The sequence below is a fragment of the Cydia pomonella genome, chromosome 19 (assembly GCF_033807575.1).
Source record: "Cydia pomonella isolate Wapato2018A chromosome 19, ilCydPomo1, whole genome shotgun sequence".
NCBI classification, from domain to species: Eukaryota; Metazoa; Arthropoda; class Insecta; order Lepidoptera; family Tortricidae; genus Cydia; species Cydia pomonella.
The window spans coordinates 8,145,504-8,161,441 of record NC_084721.1 but is presented as its reverse complement, the minus strand read 5'-3'; the positions used below and the strand labels follow the sequence as shown (position 1 = coordinate 8,161,441).

The window sequence follows — 15,938 nt, the reverse complement described above, 5'->3', positions numbered from 1 at the left end:
CTTTCCGAGAGACGTCTCGTTTACAGAACAATCGTAATCCGCGTTTGAAATAGCCAATATCGGCGCTGGTAAATATTTATCAAACGTCGCTGCGATCTAACCTTGTAATACGGGCCTAATTGTAAGTAGGTAGCTTTATTAGCTACTTCACTATCTACTTAGTAAGGATTAGGGAGCAGTTTATAATGGTGTAAGGAGATTTTGAGTTCCATTAGAAGCGTAAATACCTATGTGTCATCATCTTGTCCGCCTTTTGTATTTGATGAATTTGATCGTCATGAAAAAAGGTATTACTATGTAGGCAGTATGTAGTATGTAGGTAGTATGTAGTAGTTATCGCCTCACCGCCTGCAAGACGTTTAAAAGTTTTGCGCCCTTAAGATGGGTCACCGCGAATGTCCCCGATAGTACCTAAGTTAAGATAATATTAAAAAGCTATGCAAATCTCATAAACCTAGGGAAGAGTGCCGTGGGGAGTGCAATCTTGCAGCATAATTATTGATCTCGGTATTTGCAAGATTCAAGAGGTTCAATCTCGCAACATCTCGGTATTTTGCGAGATCTCGCAAAGCTACGATTTCTAATGCATAATTACATATAACATGGTTGATAAATGGCACTAGACTTTTAATTCCGTCAGGATTGACGCTACGCGCCGTCCATGGAATCCTCTTGCGCCTATACCACTTCTCAAATGCATCAATTCTACTCCGAGTACTCGCTTTCAGAGTCCAGGTTTCCGAACCATACAGAAATATCGAAAAGGGTGCGCATTAGCTTGGTTTGGGTTGCATTGGTTGATTCCTCTGTTCCGCCAGATCTTCTCTATCCGCCTTACTACGGTTTTTGCGAGCTGAGCTCTTCTGATCGCCGTTCACGGTAATCAGCGATCTGATGCAAATGAAGTCCAGGGTGCCTAGCCTACGTGCCAATTGTTTACGCCCCGTGGCGTAGCGTAGTCATCTCTCTCTATCACTCCTTCATATTATTGTGACAGAGTCGACAGAGACAGTTGCGTTTCGTTCGCTACGGAGCGTAATCGATTGGCACATTGGCTACGCACCCTGAATAGTATCCAGATCTGATAGTTTTTCAGTTCAGTTTAAGGGGCCTGTCCTTTACGCAAATTTCAGCTTAGTCTCGGATCATTTAATAAGGAGACCGTATACCTCGCTCTTTTTCGTACCCTTTGTAGGACCACGTCAAGTTAAGATTCATTTGTGCCTATAATGGTAGGTTCATCTGCAAAGCGTAGATTATTGATGAGGAGCCTGCCTATCCGTATGCCTTCATTCCAATCCGTCAAGACCCTTCTCATGACGTGTCCGCCTACGAGATTGAACAGCTGTAGCAAGAGAACACACACTGTCTGACTCCGCGATGGCCTGATTCGGTGTCTTCAATTCTTACCCTCGAAGTGCCGTAGAGATACTGGTTTTGTATTAGGAAAATTAGGTCATGCAAATCATGGAATGTATAGCTGAGCACTCTTACAAATCTTGCGAGATCGCGCACGATTTTACGTGCAATATCAATCTTGCACTAAAGGTGCGAGATCTTGGTATTCCAATTTATATATATTTCATTCATTTATATCCATGCTGTACTTATTTTACATACATGGTTTTCCGCTTTTGATAGTTATGGCTATTAATCAAAAACTTTTAAAATAAAAAAGACCTAACGAGCGACTCTTTTGGCGTAACGTGTGCACGAACTTAAATCTTGAGGAAAAAAGGAGGGCATGGAATTAATGATTGCAAAGTGCAAATTATTCGCGAAATGTTTATTGATCCGGGCAGCGTGACGGCGCCGACGAGGAACAACGGACGTCGAGGCGGCGGCGCGCGCCTCCCCAGGCCGTGTTCCCACTCGTTTACGGGCACAGGCGTACGTTCGCCTAAGAACAACCAAAATAGGCGGGATTTTTGATTAAGCATAGATGTCAAGGACCTCAAGGATACAGTTATACTGGTTAAAGGTGCTGAATGCTCGCCTACTCTCGGTAGGAAACAGTATTACACGGATAGCGCTCCCGGCGACGCGCCGCTCCTGTCACCGCTGTGCCGCCGACACTCGCTGTCATAACAACGAACGACCTCTTCTGAATTAACTTCGTTAGCGTATTGTTATAGCTCGACCCGCTCTCGACACAAATAACACCTGCCGCGACCCCTTTCAAACCACACAATAACTGTTCTGTGTTATCGTGCATATACTCACTGTGATACTTACACTGGACTTATACTGTTTCCGGAATATTCAAAAATTTAAAAGAGCTGAATAAAAACATAATAGCTCATTAACCCGAAACAATGTAAACTCAGAGGCGGCTTCATGACAGACGAATCACGATCGTGCGACTACGTCAGCCCAACTGGAATAGATTCGCATGTACCGTGCGTGAAATTAAAGGATAAACAAATGAAGTCCGGAGCGGCGGGAATAATGAAGCAGTCCGCCTCAGGAGGTGTCAAGCAGCAGACACGAGCGTGACCCGCGCGACGCGACTCGGCCGCGCAGCGGGCCAACTGGGCCATTCGATAAGCGTGCCCCATTTACCTGGATTCAACGCGGGCGGCCAGCAGTGCGGCGGTGCATCGGTGCTGGGCGGGCGTCCAACATGTCGAGCAAGTCGTTCGCTACGGGGAGCATGCGGTCGACCGGCGGGTCCGTGCGGCTCGGCGCGGGCGCGGGCGCCGGCCACGAGCTCGTGCTCGACGCGCTCTACGAACGCAAGCGCGACAAGAAGAGCGTGCGCGTGCTCACCGTCATCATCTACGTCTTCTGCGTCTCCCTCGCCGCCATCATGCTCTCCCTCTACTACGTGTTCTTCTGGGAGCCCAAGGACGCGCAGTACGCGCAGCGCAAGGTGTCTCACACTGTAGACCAGACCAGCACTACACCAATGCCCACATGCTTAATGCCCCACACCGGTAGGTCACACTTCCGAAACGCTTCCTTTGCCACTTTTTCCTCTTTACAACTGTAATTACGACTTTACAGCATAATTTCTATCCCTAAAAATACTGTACCTAACATACCTTAACTAGAACCACTTACCTAATGACCGTAGTACCTTGACTAGATATTCCTAGAGGATTACTAAACATAATTACTTTAACAAGGGCAAACACTGCAAAACTACCTGTACCATAGTAGAACAACGTGTTAACTGCGCTTCGTGGCACACACAATACACTACAATTGCACCAAATGTGAGCCATAAATATATTATTAAACCGCATGTTTGTGTCATTGACTATTATATACTTTACCATCGTAGATTAAATTAGGTAAGACTAAAACTGTCATTCTTGAAATTTTCAAGAAATAATTGACATTTTTTTAAATATCTTTAAAGTACGACTAACATATTGAACATCGGGAGCCTTTCTTCAAGTACCTATCAAGTATATTTTCGTTTCCGGGTTAATACCTTCATTCCTACAAGCACTTCCAATTAAGGCGGGCGGGTCAGCTATCTTTAGGCACTGTTCCGCCTTTCCAGATGCTTCGCTGGCTCGTAAGGTTAAATGTATTCATTTCACAATTCAGAGATGAGACGTCTATACTTATGTATAGTAGGGGGGCGGGTGAACCCACTATTCTTTTCTATTGCCCCCACACCCACGCCCCCGCTGCCCCCGTTGGGCTACTTCTGCAAGCTACAGGAATCAACGTCTAAGAGAAAAAAACTAAGTGTAATTTCTGTGGCCGATAACTTTATGGATATCGGAATTTTATGGGCGCGAGTAAGTGCGGATCTATCAAATACTATTTTAACGACAGAACGCGTAAAATTTACGAGACATTCATGAAACAGTGCTACGGACGCATAAAATATTCGTTAACGATTAACGACCCGTTCTTTAAAACAAATATAAGATCTAAACTCTAAACAAAGAAAACATTCATTTGACGGTAGGTGAACTACCCAGTAAAATGATCTTCAAAGAGACATGTGTACTAGGTAGGAGATTTATTTTGGTGCAAGGTACATGAAACCGACAGTGAACACTAAAACAACTTATATTATTATTCATGTGTCGATGATTTTACATGAATTTAAATAATTAATACAAAAAATGGCAATCAACATTAATTGATACTTAGAACCGATCCAATCAAAAATCATAATACTTTCCGAGAAGGCACTCACTCAATACACCAGAAATACGTAGCAAGTTTATGAAATTATACATGCTAGTGTGATGGGTACCTTTGCGCCGGGGACAGCTCGGGGGGGACTTATTGACTAGCCTAAAGCTAGCCTTAAGTTATAATTGTTTTTATTTTTATTTTATATTTTATTATTTTTTCTTTTGTACTGACATGAATATGTTTTAACACCGATATACATTAACATTATACATACATACATATGTTATAGATTCTATAATATTTAGGAATCAATTCTACATTGATGATCCCAGTTTTAAATAATTCACTTTTAGACAAGTTGAATTCGTTGAATAAAACACCTTGAATAAAACACCTTGGTTTGTTTGAATAAAGGATCCAATTTAACAAACAAATGGTGGATAATCGTTCATTTTGTTTAGCTACTTTAATATTTAAACAACAGCCAATGTCTACATAAAAGCAAATTGAAGTTCAATTTGCTAATTTGTAAGATATTTAATCCCCAAAAACTTTGTGATAATGATTGCACTGCGCGTCCAGCCGTGAAGTTGTTCCGGCCCATCTATCCCTCATTACGCCGCCGCTGGGGCAAATTACGTAACGGAGATACTTGGCCAAGCGCTTTATTCCTTCGTTTTCTTAAATTATGGGCTACGGTACGGCCGAGCGGAATACATAATGAAGATACTTAACAGACACGTACAGGGGTAAAACATTCATGTCCGGATTGTAATAATGCGAGCTCTCTCAGATTTACTGCCAAACAAGCAGGTACAGTCAGCTACAAAAATATTTAAATAACGTTTATACAAAGATTTTTTTTTCATATTTAGACGTCTTTTACAACATGGCCTTAAAATTTAAAACTAAAGTTATTAAAGGCAAGAAACTAACTATCTTCAATATATCCTACTTTAGCTTTGATAGTTTGATACATAAACTTGTGAAAATTGACACATGTTGAATATTATAACAAAATTTAGCTAAATGGATAGAAAATGAGACATCCATTTTAAAAAAAGGGGAATTTATATCATTATTAGATTATAAAAAATACAAGGCTCCAAAGTCTCAAAAAAGATATATATAATTTTACTTTCGAAAAGAAAAAAGAAAATGATACCATTCGATTCCTTTCATTTTATTAAAAAATAAAGTGTATGACAACTATACACATACGCAATATTTTAGCAATTATCTTGATCTTCCATACATTTAGGACAAACTAATGTACCTAATGGGACGTCACATTACAATATCATTTTGTTAGGGGCGTTTCAATCGTCGAGTGCGAGCGTCAGACTAACTCTCATTTCTGATCTTTGTGTTTCCTATATAGATATTTGATCCTCAGAGAAATCAAAATTACAAAAAAACTGTCAAGTAGCCAATTATCAACAATATGCAGCAGCCAAAATTCTTTATCGACGTATTTTTGGGCCACTCTGTAGTTAACTAACGCGCTTGATAATGCAGGGGTATATTGAAGAATGTGCTTTTTGCATATTAAAAAGGTATCACAAATGTATCGATATTACTTTCCATCTTCAATCTAATGAAGAAACACGTATAAACATATGCACTTCAAGGGCCCATCATAAGTCCCGAACAAATGAAAATAGTTATAATGATTCTAAGTCAATACTTACATTATGAATGACTTCAAAATGATTTCATTTTGTCACCATTCGCTCGTGCGTCTCGATCACTCCAATACATGTATATACGACCAATTATCGACAGACATAGCGTTATGTACGCGGGAAATTACATCTTTTTTTATATCAAAATGTAAGTTTAATGTAAGTTTAAATTCTAAAAGTCTTCATCAGGTTTTGTTAGACTGTTCGACTGACATCAGTCTCATAATTATAGGGTCCTAAAGTTATTTTAAACAGATCACATAAATATAGTAACTTATTGCTGTACGTACGTATGAAGTTATGTAATAATAGATCGAGCCTTAGCGAAGGTGTCCGGTTCAGCTTGAGTAAAAATGCTTTCGTATTTCCGGATGTTCTCCTCTACAAGTCGCAAGTCCGGATCGATTTTCGTGAAATTTTGTGAGCAGGTTCGACGATTAAATAAGTAGAACTTTTTGTCGATTCTGTTTTTGGATTTTTTTTCAAAATGGCGGAGCCAAACATTTTTCCAGTTTTAACATAACAGCTCAAAGGGCCACTAGTTATTATGTACTTGCAGTAATATTGACACAAGAAAAAAATACGTTATAAAATTCCTGATGATGTATACCAACTAATAGACCTAGATGTTTATCAGCTCAAGCAAAATTACATAGTTTGAAACTTATGAGTCCGCAGCAGGCTCGGTTCTCCATACAAACGTAGTTACGCTCGATCTCATTTTAAAACGACAAACTAGATTGCTCGGAAACTTGCAATAGGATAAGGTATTATATCTATGCCTGTAATTCGTCTATGTAGCTTCAGATACCATAGTTTAAAAAGTTTTTGGCAAAAATTGCATTTTTGATACTTGCTTTTATCGCTGACTGTACTTTTCCATCCACGGGCGAGTAAAACTCATCGAGACAATTCTAACAACCCCAACCTCAGTTTGCATTATTTTATCACAGAGTTCCTAATGATCCTATGGCCACTTCCTGTCTCCATCATCAGATCAGCTCGATGGTACCATAATATTGCATTGTCACCCGACTTACATATGCATGCAAATGCGCGCGCACCCGAGCTGCATACATCGCCATTGTTAGTAGCTCGGTAATACTTACCGGGCCGCCCATATTGTTTTATCTAGCTGTCCTTTTGGGCAGTTGTGTAAGTCTGTGAAACCCCTACTATGTTCTTGTGCGGGGTCAGCATTTACGCAAACATCAAAGGCGTCGGTCCACTGTTACTTTTTTGTCTCTATTGTCAAGGCGCTAGAGTGCGTATTTAGATATTTTTGAGCACCTCAGCGGCTCAGATATATCTGATGGCGACTGTACAAACATAGATATTACATACATAGGTAATAATAGCTTGTAAAAATACAGCGAATTTAAGGTTTAGATACAAAACTTGTTTTTGCTATATTTCATTTGTTTTATAAGCTGGACCTATATAAACTAACTACAGGCATAGATATACCTCATGTTATTGTATGTGCAAAGTTTCATTAAAATCCAACACGTAGTTTTGAAATGAGAACGAAACTCCGTTTGTATGGGAAGGTGAAATTCGGCCGAGCTTCCTGCAGCCTCTTAAAGGAATCTCCCTTAAGCACGTTACACAACTGGCGTTCCCGCCTGTTTGGTAAAAGTATTGACGATGTCCAGATAACTGGGTTATGCCCGATATTCAAAACAATGATTCATTCGTTCCTTAAGTAGTACGTTTCTTAGTGTTTTTGTAATTATTTTAATAGAACATAATGACACACGCGTGCTAACGTGCTATGTTGGTCACTGCACCCGAGGCAGTATTAAATGGTTGAAATAAATAAATACCTAAATAATATTTAGGGATAATCTTACTCATAACTGGGGACGGGAAAAGGGAACGGCCGCTTCTTCATACAAACGTAGTCCCCATTTTCCTCCCTGGATATTGACATTATGGAAAATATTCTTAGATAATTTGATGTATATTAACCATAGCTATGCTCCTACGTTTGAATTCATTCGATTTTGATTATTGTTAAAACTAGGAGCGAAAAACAGTTTTTCATACAAATATTTAAATGCTCCAAACTCTCATAATAATTAAAAATTCCAAAAAAATCTAACGTAGGGGCATAGCTGTGGTTGATATACAACAAATTATGTCAAAATATTTTCAATAATGTGAATATCCAGAGAGGAAAATGAGGACTACGTTTGTATGAAAACGCGATTTCGCGCGGGTCCTCCACTTTGGTGTTAATAAAGGCTAGGTAGCTAATAAGCCAGAGTTTTTTGCTGAGATTGTGTTATCAATGCGCACATGTTTCATACAAGGTTTTCCGATACACTTGCGAGGAAACAGACTTGTAACTTTATTACTTACACTCTTTCGGGTGCCGTGTTATCGCTATGTTTATAACGCTTATGTTTTAAATTTAATTTTTATCCATATTACGGCTTGTTGTTTCCGAGTACCTAGGTAAAGTTCCTTTTACATACGGACGGACGGGCAGAAAGATGGACGGTCGGTCAGACGGACAGTTGAAAAAGAGTAAAAAGGGCTTGCTACTGGCTTCAGAACTCAAAACTTGAAATTAATATTATTACTTTGTTATTCTACTCAATTTATAGTGCGGCGTTTTAAAGTTTAAATATAGCATTGGTACAATAAGCAGCATTGAGCATTCTGCTATTTACTGCCGATTGCCGATTATGTTTATATAAATCACCTACGAATCCGGCCGAATTACCGAGAATAGAGAAAAGCGCTGAATAGTTACAGCACCGAATGATTTTAAACTCGTTGCTGGCTATGGGGATAACTGCCTAGGCCACGTTAGTTATTCCACTTATGTCAAATAAGATGGTCTCACGAAAGTTCACATTTATTCGTTTTATTACGTACAGTACAATGTTATCATACAAGGTGTAACAAGAATAATAGGGAATATTCGGTATCGCGGAAAAACAAATTTTCTTTAACTTTAATCTAAACACTGCATTAGTTCCTCCACGAGTACTTACATAAGTACAAGTTGCGGAAAATTTCCAATAAGTTGAAAAAACTCCGGGCACTCACAAGATTTTATTTTATTTTTTATTTCGTGTCAGTGCCCGGAGTTTTTCCAACTTATTGGAAATTTTCAATTTTAGTAGTAGTAGTAAAACACTTTATTGTACAAAAATGAAAACAATTTTCATACTCCATGCTAAAATTTAAGAAATTCCCGACATTTTCCTATTTTTTTCTACTTTCTACTGAACTTTAAGTCAACACATCAAACGCTCTTCGCATATTGATGTTGTTGCAATGTAGAACAGGTACACAAGAAGTGTCCTAAATATTTTTTACGAGGAGAATCATTGATTTTGATAGATTTAAGAAAAACATACAGATATTTTAATATTAACGGACTTATAGCGATATGAATCCATTATTTTTACCTTAAATCCGACATTTCTACTGGGTTGCACCAGATCTGACCAACCCAACGGACCGGATCAGTGGGCGGATAGTGTTACTGTTGTGTGCCGTGCCGTAGACAAATTATGGGTGGTTTAGTGTTGTTTACCAATATTTCCCTTGACATTTTGCTGGGACGTCAGCCTTCCGTGACCGAGCTGGTGCGACCCAGCAGAAACGTCGGATTTATGGTAAAAATAATAATTTATATCGCGATAGACCCGTTAATATCATTAAAAATTTGTACAAAACGCGGGAGTTTAAAATGTTATAACATACAGACAGACAAGAGTCGCACTGTAAGTGAGGTTTCGTTCCTTTTTACCAATTGGTACGGAACCCTAAAAATACTCACTAGTTATGACTTCAGTCAATAATTTAGATTAGCTCTAATAACCTTTTCAAACAATTCATCAGATTACAGATCACCTCGTACATCAAGCTGATCCACCCATCATCAATTGCGTACACTTTTCAATTGTGACAATTTTGTATAGCTTTTCACCAATATGTTCAGTACGCGCCTGTAAGTTTGTGTCAAATCCCCATCAATGCCACCCTAAGACTGTGCCTTGCTGTCGTAACTAAAACGTGTAATCAAAGGTCTTATAGTGGTTCTCTTACAAATACGTCGGTAAGCATTGTGAATCGTAGCTGCTAGCCGTGATGATTGATTGCAGACTATATGACGTAGTGACTTACACGCCACTCACGCCAGCAATATCAGAAATCATGTAAAGTTAAAAGCTTAGAAAATATAATTCACAGTATCTGGCCTTTTTCATAAAATATTATTGGTTGACGGTTGCCTATTGATTCTACTAGGAGAAATGTTTGGGCGAGCGAGCCAAAGCTCTTGGAAAGACCAGCCCTACGTATGTATAACATATAACCTCACATATTCTTTATTCATTCATAACAATAAAATATTGTGTTGAACATACCTAAGTAGTTACAATACATAATCCGAGAGCGCAGACTTAAGCATACTGGAGGCGTATTCTGATTGTAATAACCGGTCAACAGTGGCGTTAGGCCCTCAGCACACGGAGCGTAACAATTTTTTTGGCGAAATTGACCTAAACTCATATGACATTTTTTCCTTCTATTGGTCTAAGAAATGCCTGGTTAAAATCTTTCGGGGTCTCGTAAGCACCGTGTATAAAGTTTTCGTCGCACTTCTGTAAGCGATTACTATTATAACTATTAAATTGAAAATGTAAAACACCTCTACGCTATATGGCAAAAAAGTCCATTTCATGCCAAAAATGCCTTACATCATTTTGGGAAAAAGCTAATACTCTTCAAACAGCTGAATTGATTTCGATCAAACATAGCTAAGAACCACCTCAAGGAAACTCGCTTCCACGTATATTATAAAACCGCATCGAAATCGGTCCATCCGTTGGAGAGCTACGATGCCAAAGTCGGACAGACATTGGCATACTACAATTTACGGTGGGGAATAAAAAAAATGATACTGTGACAGAGACAAACAATTATAGCGCTTTCTCTGCTAATACTCCTACAGAAAGTTCCATAAGAGCATCTCTTTCAGTCATCTGCCGGCTCTACCATTTCATCTCTATACTTATTGTACCACTATGTAAGTACGCCGTAGAGCTCGTAACGAAATCGCGCAAAGATAGAGTGCAGCTAGAGGATTAAATATTCCGCGAAAAGTGATAGTGACTATAGTGAGCGTGTGCCAAGCAATGTCGCTCGACTTTGCATAATATAATATAGCTGTCGACAAGCTGGTCACCATCACGTGACTTGCGTCAACACGGAAATCCGGTGAAAACGAGCGACATAGCGAAACTTAAGAGCCCATCAACGTGGTCACTAGCGCCACTGCTAAATAATTGTAATTTTATAAATTTAACGATAAATATTTAAAAAAGGGGGCCGCTACGTACTGTATTTTGTATTTAAGTACCTTTTAAATAAATCATAATAGTTTATACGTTGCTGGATTTGTCAATCTAGGCGTCAAAAGTTAAAACGGCCGTTTTTGTTTTGAGTTCATAGATCGACGAATCCAGCGACATAAAAGTTTGATGTATTCAAAAAGTACTTAAATACAAAAGCTACGTACTGTATTTTGTATTTAAGTACCCATTTTTAAATAGCTATCGTTAAATTTAAACAATCACAATTATTTTCCAGTGGCGCTAGTGAGCACGTTGATGGGCTCTTAACACATTGATGAACTCTGAACTCATGACACAAAGCGAAAAACGCGTTATTGACTACAATTAGTGTACCTGCTATGTGATTTCTCCTTAAAATTTACCGATGAGAACTTGTAGGGTAGATTATTTTGGTCTAGAATTATATACATCCCGAAACACATTTAAAAGAGTTAACGTAAACCGGTTTGTTTCTATGAACTCATCTATGTCGTATTTAAATATTTATAAAAGTATATTTTTATTCTCAACTGGTAACAAAATGTAAATAATTGCGTCTGCATCTGCACTACATTTCCCGCGCCATAAAACCAACTCAGAGACAGTTAACACCGCCGAATACCTACTCCGCTGTTAAAACAACTACGACTTCGCCACAACCAGTAAAAGACTGCCACAGACTGTTACTTACCATTACTTGTTACAAATATCGGGATCAGCTTATACTGGAGAACTTCCACGCAATCGAGACGAACATTTGGAAATCAAATAAGCAGTAATTTGTTCAGTAACATAAATCCAGTTTACCTGGAAAATGCGAACTCCACATGTTTCAAATTATACGCTGGGAAGTTACAATTCAATTAGTGAAGACATATGTGGCGAGTTGAACTAAGTAGTTCTCGTGCAGGGATTAATTGTGTTCTGGAGGCTCGATACTTCGACAATCGATTTAAATGTAAATCGCACTCGAAACCGACATGCTCGGCTAGATTTTATGCTAGATTGTTGAAATGAGACTTGACAGGCAGATTGCTGTAAAATAAGTATTTTTATTGGATTCTGAAACTGGCATAAATCTAAAAAAGGCATACTGAAGGACAAAGGCATGTATTGTTCCCCCAGGAGCTATGGATTCTGATAACTCCCGAGGGAGTTATAGCTGTTTTTTATTGGTTAACTAATTCATACGAACGTATAAATGAGTTTTACTTTTAGAATACTGAGGATTATGATTTATTTTTAATGTTTTTATATAAAAATATATAATTTGATTAATTTAATAGCCGTTTAAAATTTATCAATCGTGGCTGAATGCCGGATAGGCCAGATAGGTTCGATACCTAACCTGTCAAAGAATAATAATATGGCGGTCATGGCGGACGAATGCTTGAAATGTCACCGGATTTAGGAATTATTTCGTGTAAAATTTAGTTTTTTCTTCGGAAGTGTGATGAAAAATATTGTGTGTAACTCCGGGGGTAAGCCTGCGGCTGGAGTATATCTAAAGACCTCGTTTGCAAAATTTCACTTACCCCCCTCGTAGCACAATGTACTAATGTTACATTTACATGTCACCTATAACCTACTAAAATTAAAACAGGAATGCAAAAATTATGCTAATAAGAAAATGTGCGGGTGCTGTGCGGGATGGTTTCCGCGTCACCATGCACTCAATGATATCGTTCGGAGGGCCTTAATTTCCGCCAATATCCCTTGTGTGCTTGAACCGCCGGGTCTCTGTCGAAGGGATGGAAAAAGGCCCGACGGCTTAACTTTGGTCCCTTGGGAGAAGGGCAAGTGCCTGTTGTGGGACGCCACGTGCGTCAGCACTTTTGCCGCCTCGCACCTCAGCCGTACGGTGCATACAGCGGGGGCCGCTGCGGAATGTGCTGCAGCGAGAAAGCATGACAAATATTCGGCCCTACTTAATAATTATTACTTTATCCCCTTGGCTTGTGAGACGACAGGGTGCTGGGGGGTGGAAGCTATGGATTTTATAAGGGAGATAGGGCGGCGAGCTAGGGAGAGGGGGTGTGATGCCCGCGTGGGTTCTTTCCTGGCGCAAAGGCTATCCATCGCAATTCAACGCGGTAACGCAGCGAGTGTGATGGGCACCTTTGCGCCGGGAACAACTCGCGGGGGCCTCTTTGAGTAGTTTGTTAGTTTTAGTTTAGCTTAAGCTTAATTTGTACTGTATGACATCATTATCTATTGACGTAATATTTAGAGTGTATTTGAATAAAATTGTAAATTCTATGAAGCTATTAACAATAAATCTGGTGTTCATTAAATAAGAAAATTGGTTTAATCTTCAAAGTTATCCAAATCCAATAAAAACTCCGCCGGCCTTTAATCCGTCAATAGCTAAGCCAAAATGACTCATTACCATTACAAATTTGTGGTCGCCCTATATAGCCACTTTAAATCTCCGCGAACTCATTTCTCCGTAATTTACTAAGCCCGGGGAAAACAATTGAATTGAACAAAGTTTCTGCCTGGAGTTTTTCGGCCTCTTCTTCAGGATTATGTAAAGATGGCTCTTTAATTTAAGGAATATACGTATAACACAAAGCTGGGTCATTTTATAAGCAAATTAATTAATGAAATTTACAATTACCAAATGATACGGGACTTCTAAACCCTATTGTACAGATAAAGGAGACTTTGGTATGAGTAGTAGAACATATAAACGATCACTAGTTTGTAACTGCACTGTTTCAAGATGCAGATAGACGCTTTTACAAATGATTATTTAACCCACATGGCTTGTGTGCAGCTGCCAAAATACAACCACTATCCTTTCCTATAAGTTCGGTGAATGCAATTTAGCTAATGTAAGACATTGTTCACAGGAAGAGGCGGTGGCGCAGTAGACGATGCCTTGAACTCAACAGCAGTAACTCCATCAGCTGACATCGCGAATGAGACAACATCAGACTCTAGTTCTTCATTATCAAGCTCGGAACTGCCCCTATCTACAGAGTCCTTTAGTCTCTCGGAAAATAAGACGAGCGGCGTTCGCGCTGACAACTCCAGCGTCACATGACAAAAGAATTTAAACTAATTACAATCGAATGTAGTTCCATACCCTCAAATATTCATAGCGCCAATTAGTATAGTGATGGCGACAGGCTAATCAACTAAAGAACTTTGTTGCATAAAATACGAGCTAACATGTTAAACTTTTCTACGACTCAAGTTTAATAAGCTGAAGAGTGTGAGAAGGTTGAAGATTGTGATAAAATACGCTAGTATGCAAGATGCATATAATCAATAGTTCAGTAGTGCAACTATTGAGGTACTTATATCGAACTAGAAGGCCCGGGATGAACCAATATTTTCAACAATAAAAAGTAAAGAGGCTCATCCCGTAACTTCGACATGTGCCTCAATTGGTAGGTATAACTGCGCCGCTTCTTCAGTTCAGTATCTAAAATGTATACCTGTCGCCTGCACTATTACGTTCTTAACCCTTATTGGGTAGTTACTCATAATATAGTATTTAAATTATAAATAATACAAGGGTCTTGAATAAAAGGATCGCCTTTACTTTGAAAAGTTTCTGACTCAAAGTACAATTTGAAACAATCATGTAACAAAACAAGTAAAATATTACGAAGAAAATCATCGGAAAAAATAATCATCAGAATTTGACACTGGTTGAATAAGTGGCTAAAATATGCGATCGGTAAGATACTGAACTTATGTAAATCAAGAATTATGCTGCAAGTACATTAGTTTGGTCGCCGCATGCAAACAATGTCAGATGCCTAGCAACCTTAGCTTTACAAGTCTGTACTCTATATTAGGTGAACGTAGTAGTATAATTGCGGCATTATTCAAAGTAGCGGCGATGTCTAAATAGTCACTGGCGCCAATCACATCTAAAGGCTGATAACAAACACCAATATTAAACGACGGATTACTAGTGATATTTATGTATAATTTTCTAGAAGCCTAATTAGCATAAGATGAAGGTTATTTCTTCAGATATTTACTAAAGTAATTTATACTTAGTGTTAAGTGTTAACAAATATGTTTAGAGATTTATTTACTCATAAATCACATATTAAGGTCATGTGGGGTAAGAGAAATACAGATTATTTTGCTCGGGAAGAAACAGGATTCCCAACTTTGCCTAGTGTTTCACTTACCCTATTTAACCTTTTTACATTATCGGTGTTAGACCAAGTTGCTGATCTCATTTACTTTGCGTGTATCGTCTGACATATCCTCACAGTAGCTGCTATATACCTATTTGTGTAGAATAAGATCACGTCTTACTATTTCCAAGTCTCTGTAGTGCCTGTAGACATAAGTATCGTAAGTTCACGAAACGTGTCCATGTATTCAATACGTCCATCAAATCCCTGTATTATAATTAACAAGAGCAATAAAATAAAATAATCGAAATTCGGATGCCTTATGAAAAATCAAGAATACCGCCCGCCCGTTTGGTGGTAAGCGGATACTGTACCCTATGGTCACTTCAAACTCGAGCAGTGTCTCGGAAACTCATACTTATTGCCTTCCTTTTATCTGACGATTCGTTGTATCGATACCCAAAAATATAACGAAGCGCATCCTGCATTCAGGCGACATTATACACATTTTCATTCACAACTCCTGTAATTTATAAGTACAAGCCGTGTTGTAGTAGAGAACTCATTGTATAATATATTTTTAAATAATATTGAAACTTGTTTATTTTAATTCAAACTCCAAATACCTGCCAGACCATATTATTAGAGTACCGCAGCACATATGGGGTTATTATTTTGGACAAAAA

General features: G+C 38.7%; 1 protein-coding gene across 3 annotated transcripts in view; it reads left to right on the top strand.

The window, feature by feature from the left end:
* LOC133528700 (uncharacterized) overlaps positions 1–15,842 on the top strand; it is a 31,970-nt gene extending 16,128 nt beyond the window's left edge. The window contains exons 1-2 of one of the 3 annotated variants that reach the window (XM_061866170.1): positions 1,896–2,936; positions 14,002–15,842. In XM_061866170.1, coding sequence (XP_061722154.1) covers positions 2,624–2,936; positions 14,002–14,195 — 507 coding nt within the window. In that variant the 5' untranslated portion in view covers positions 1,896–2,623 and the 3' untranslated portion in view covers positions 14,196–15,842. Of the gene's footprint in view, positions 1–1,895; positions 2,937–14,001 lie in introns of those variants that run through there. The other 2 variants (XM_061866172.1, XM_061866171.1) reach the window with 2 other exon arrangements.
* Positions 15,843–15,938: the final 96 nt, after the last annotated feature.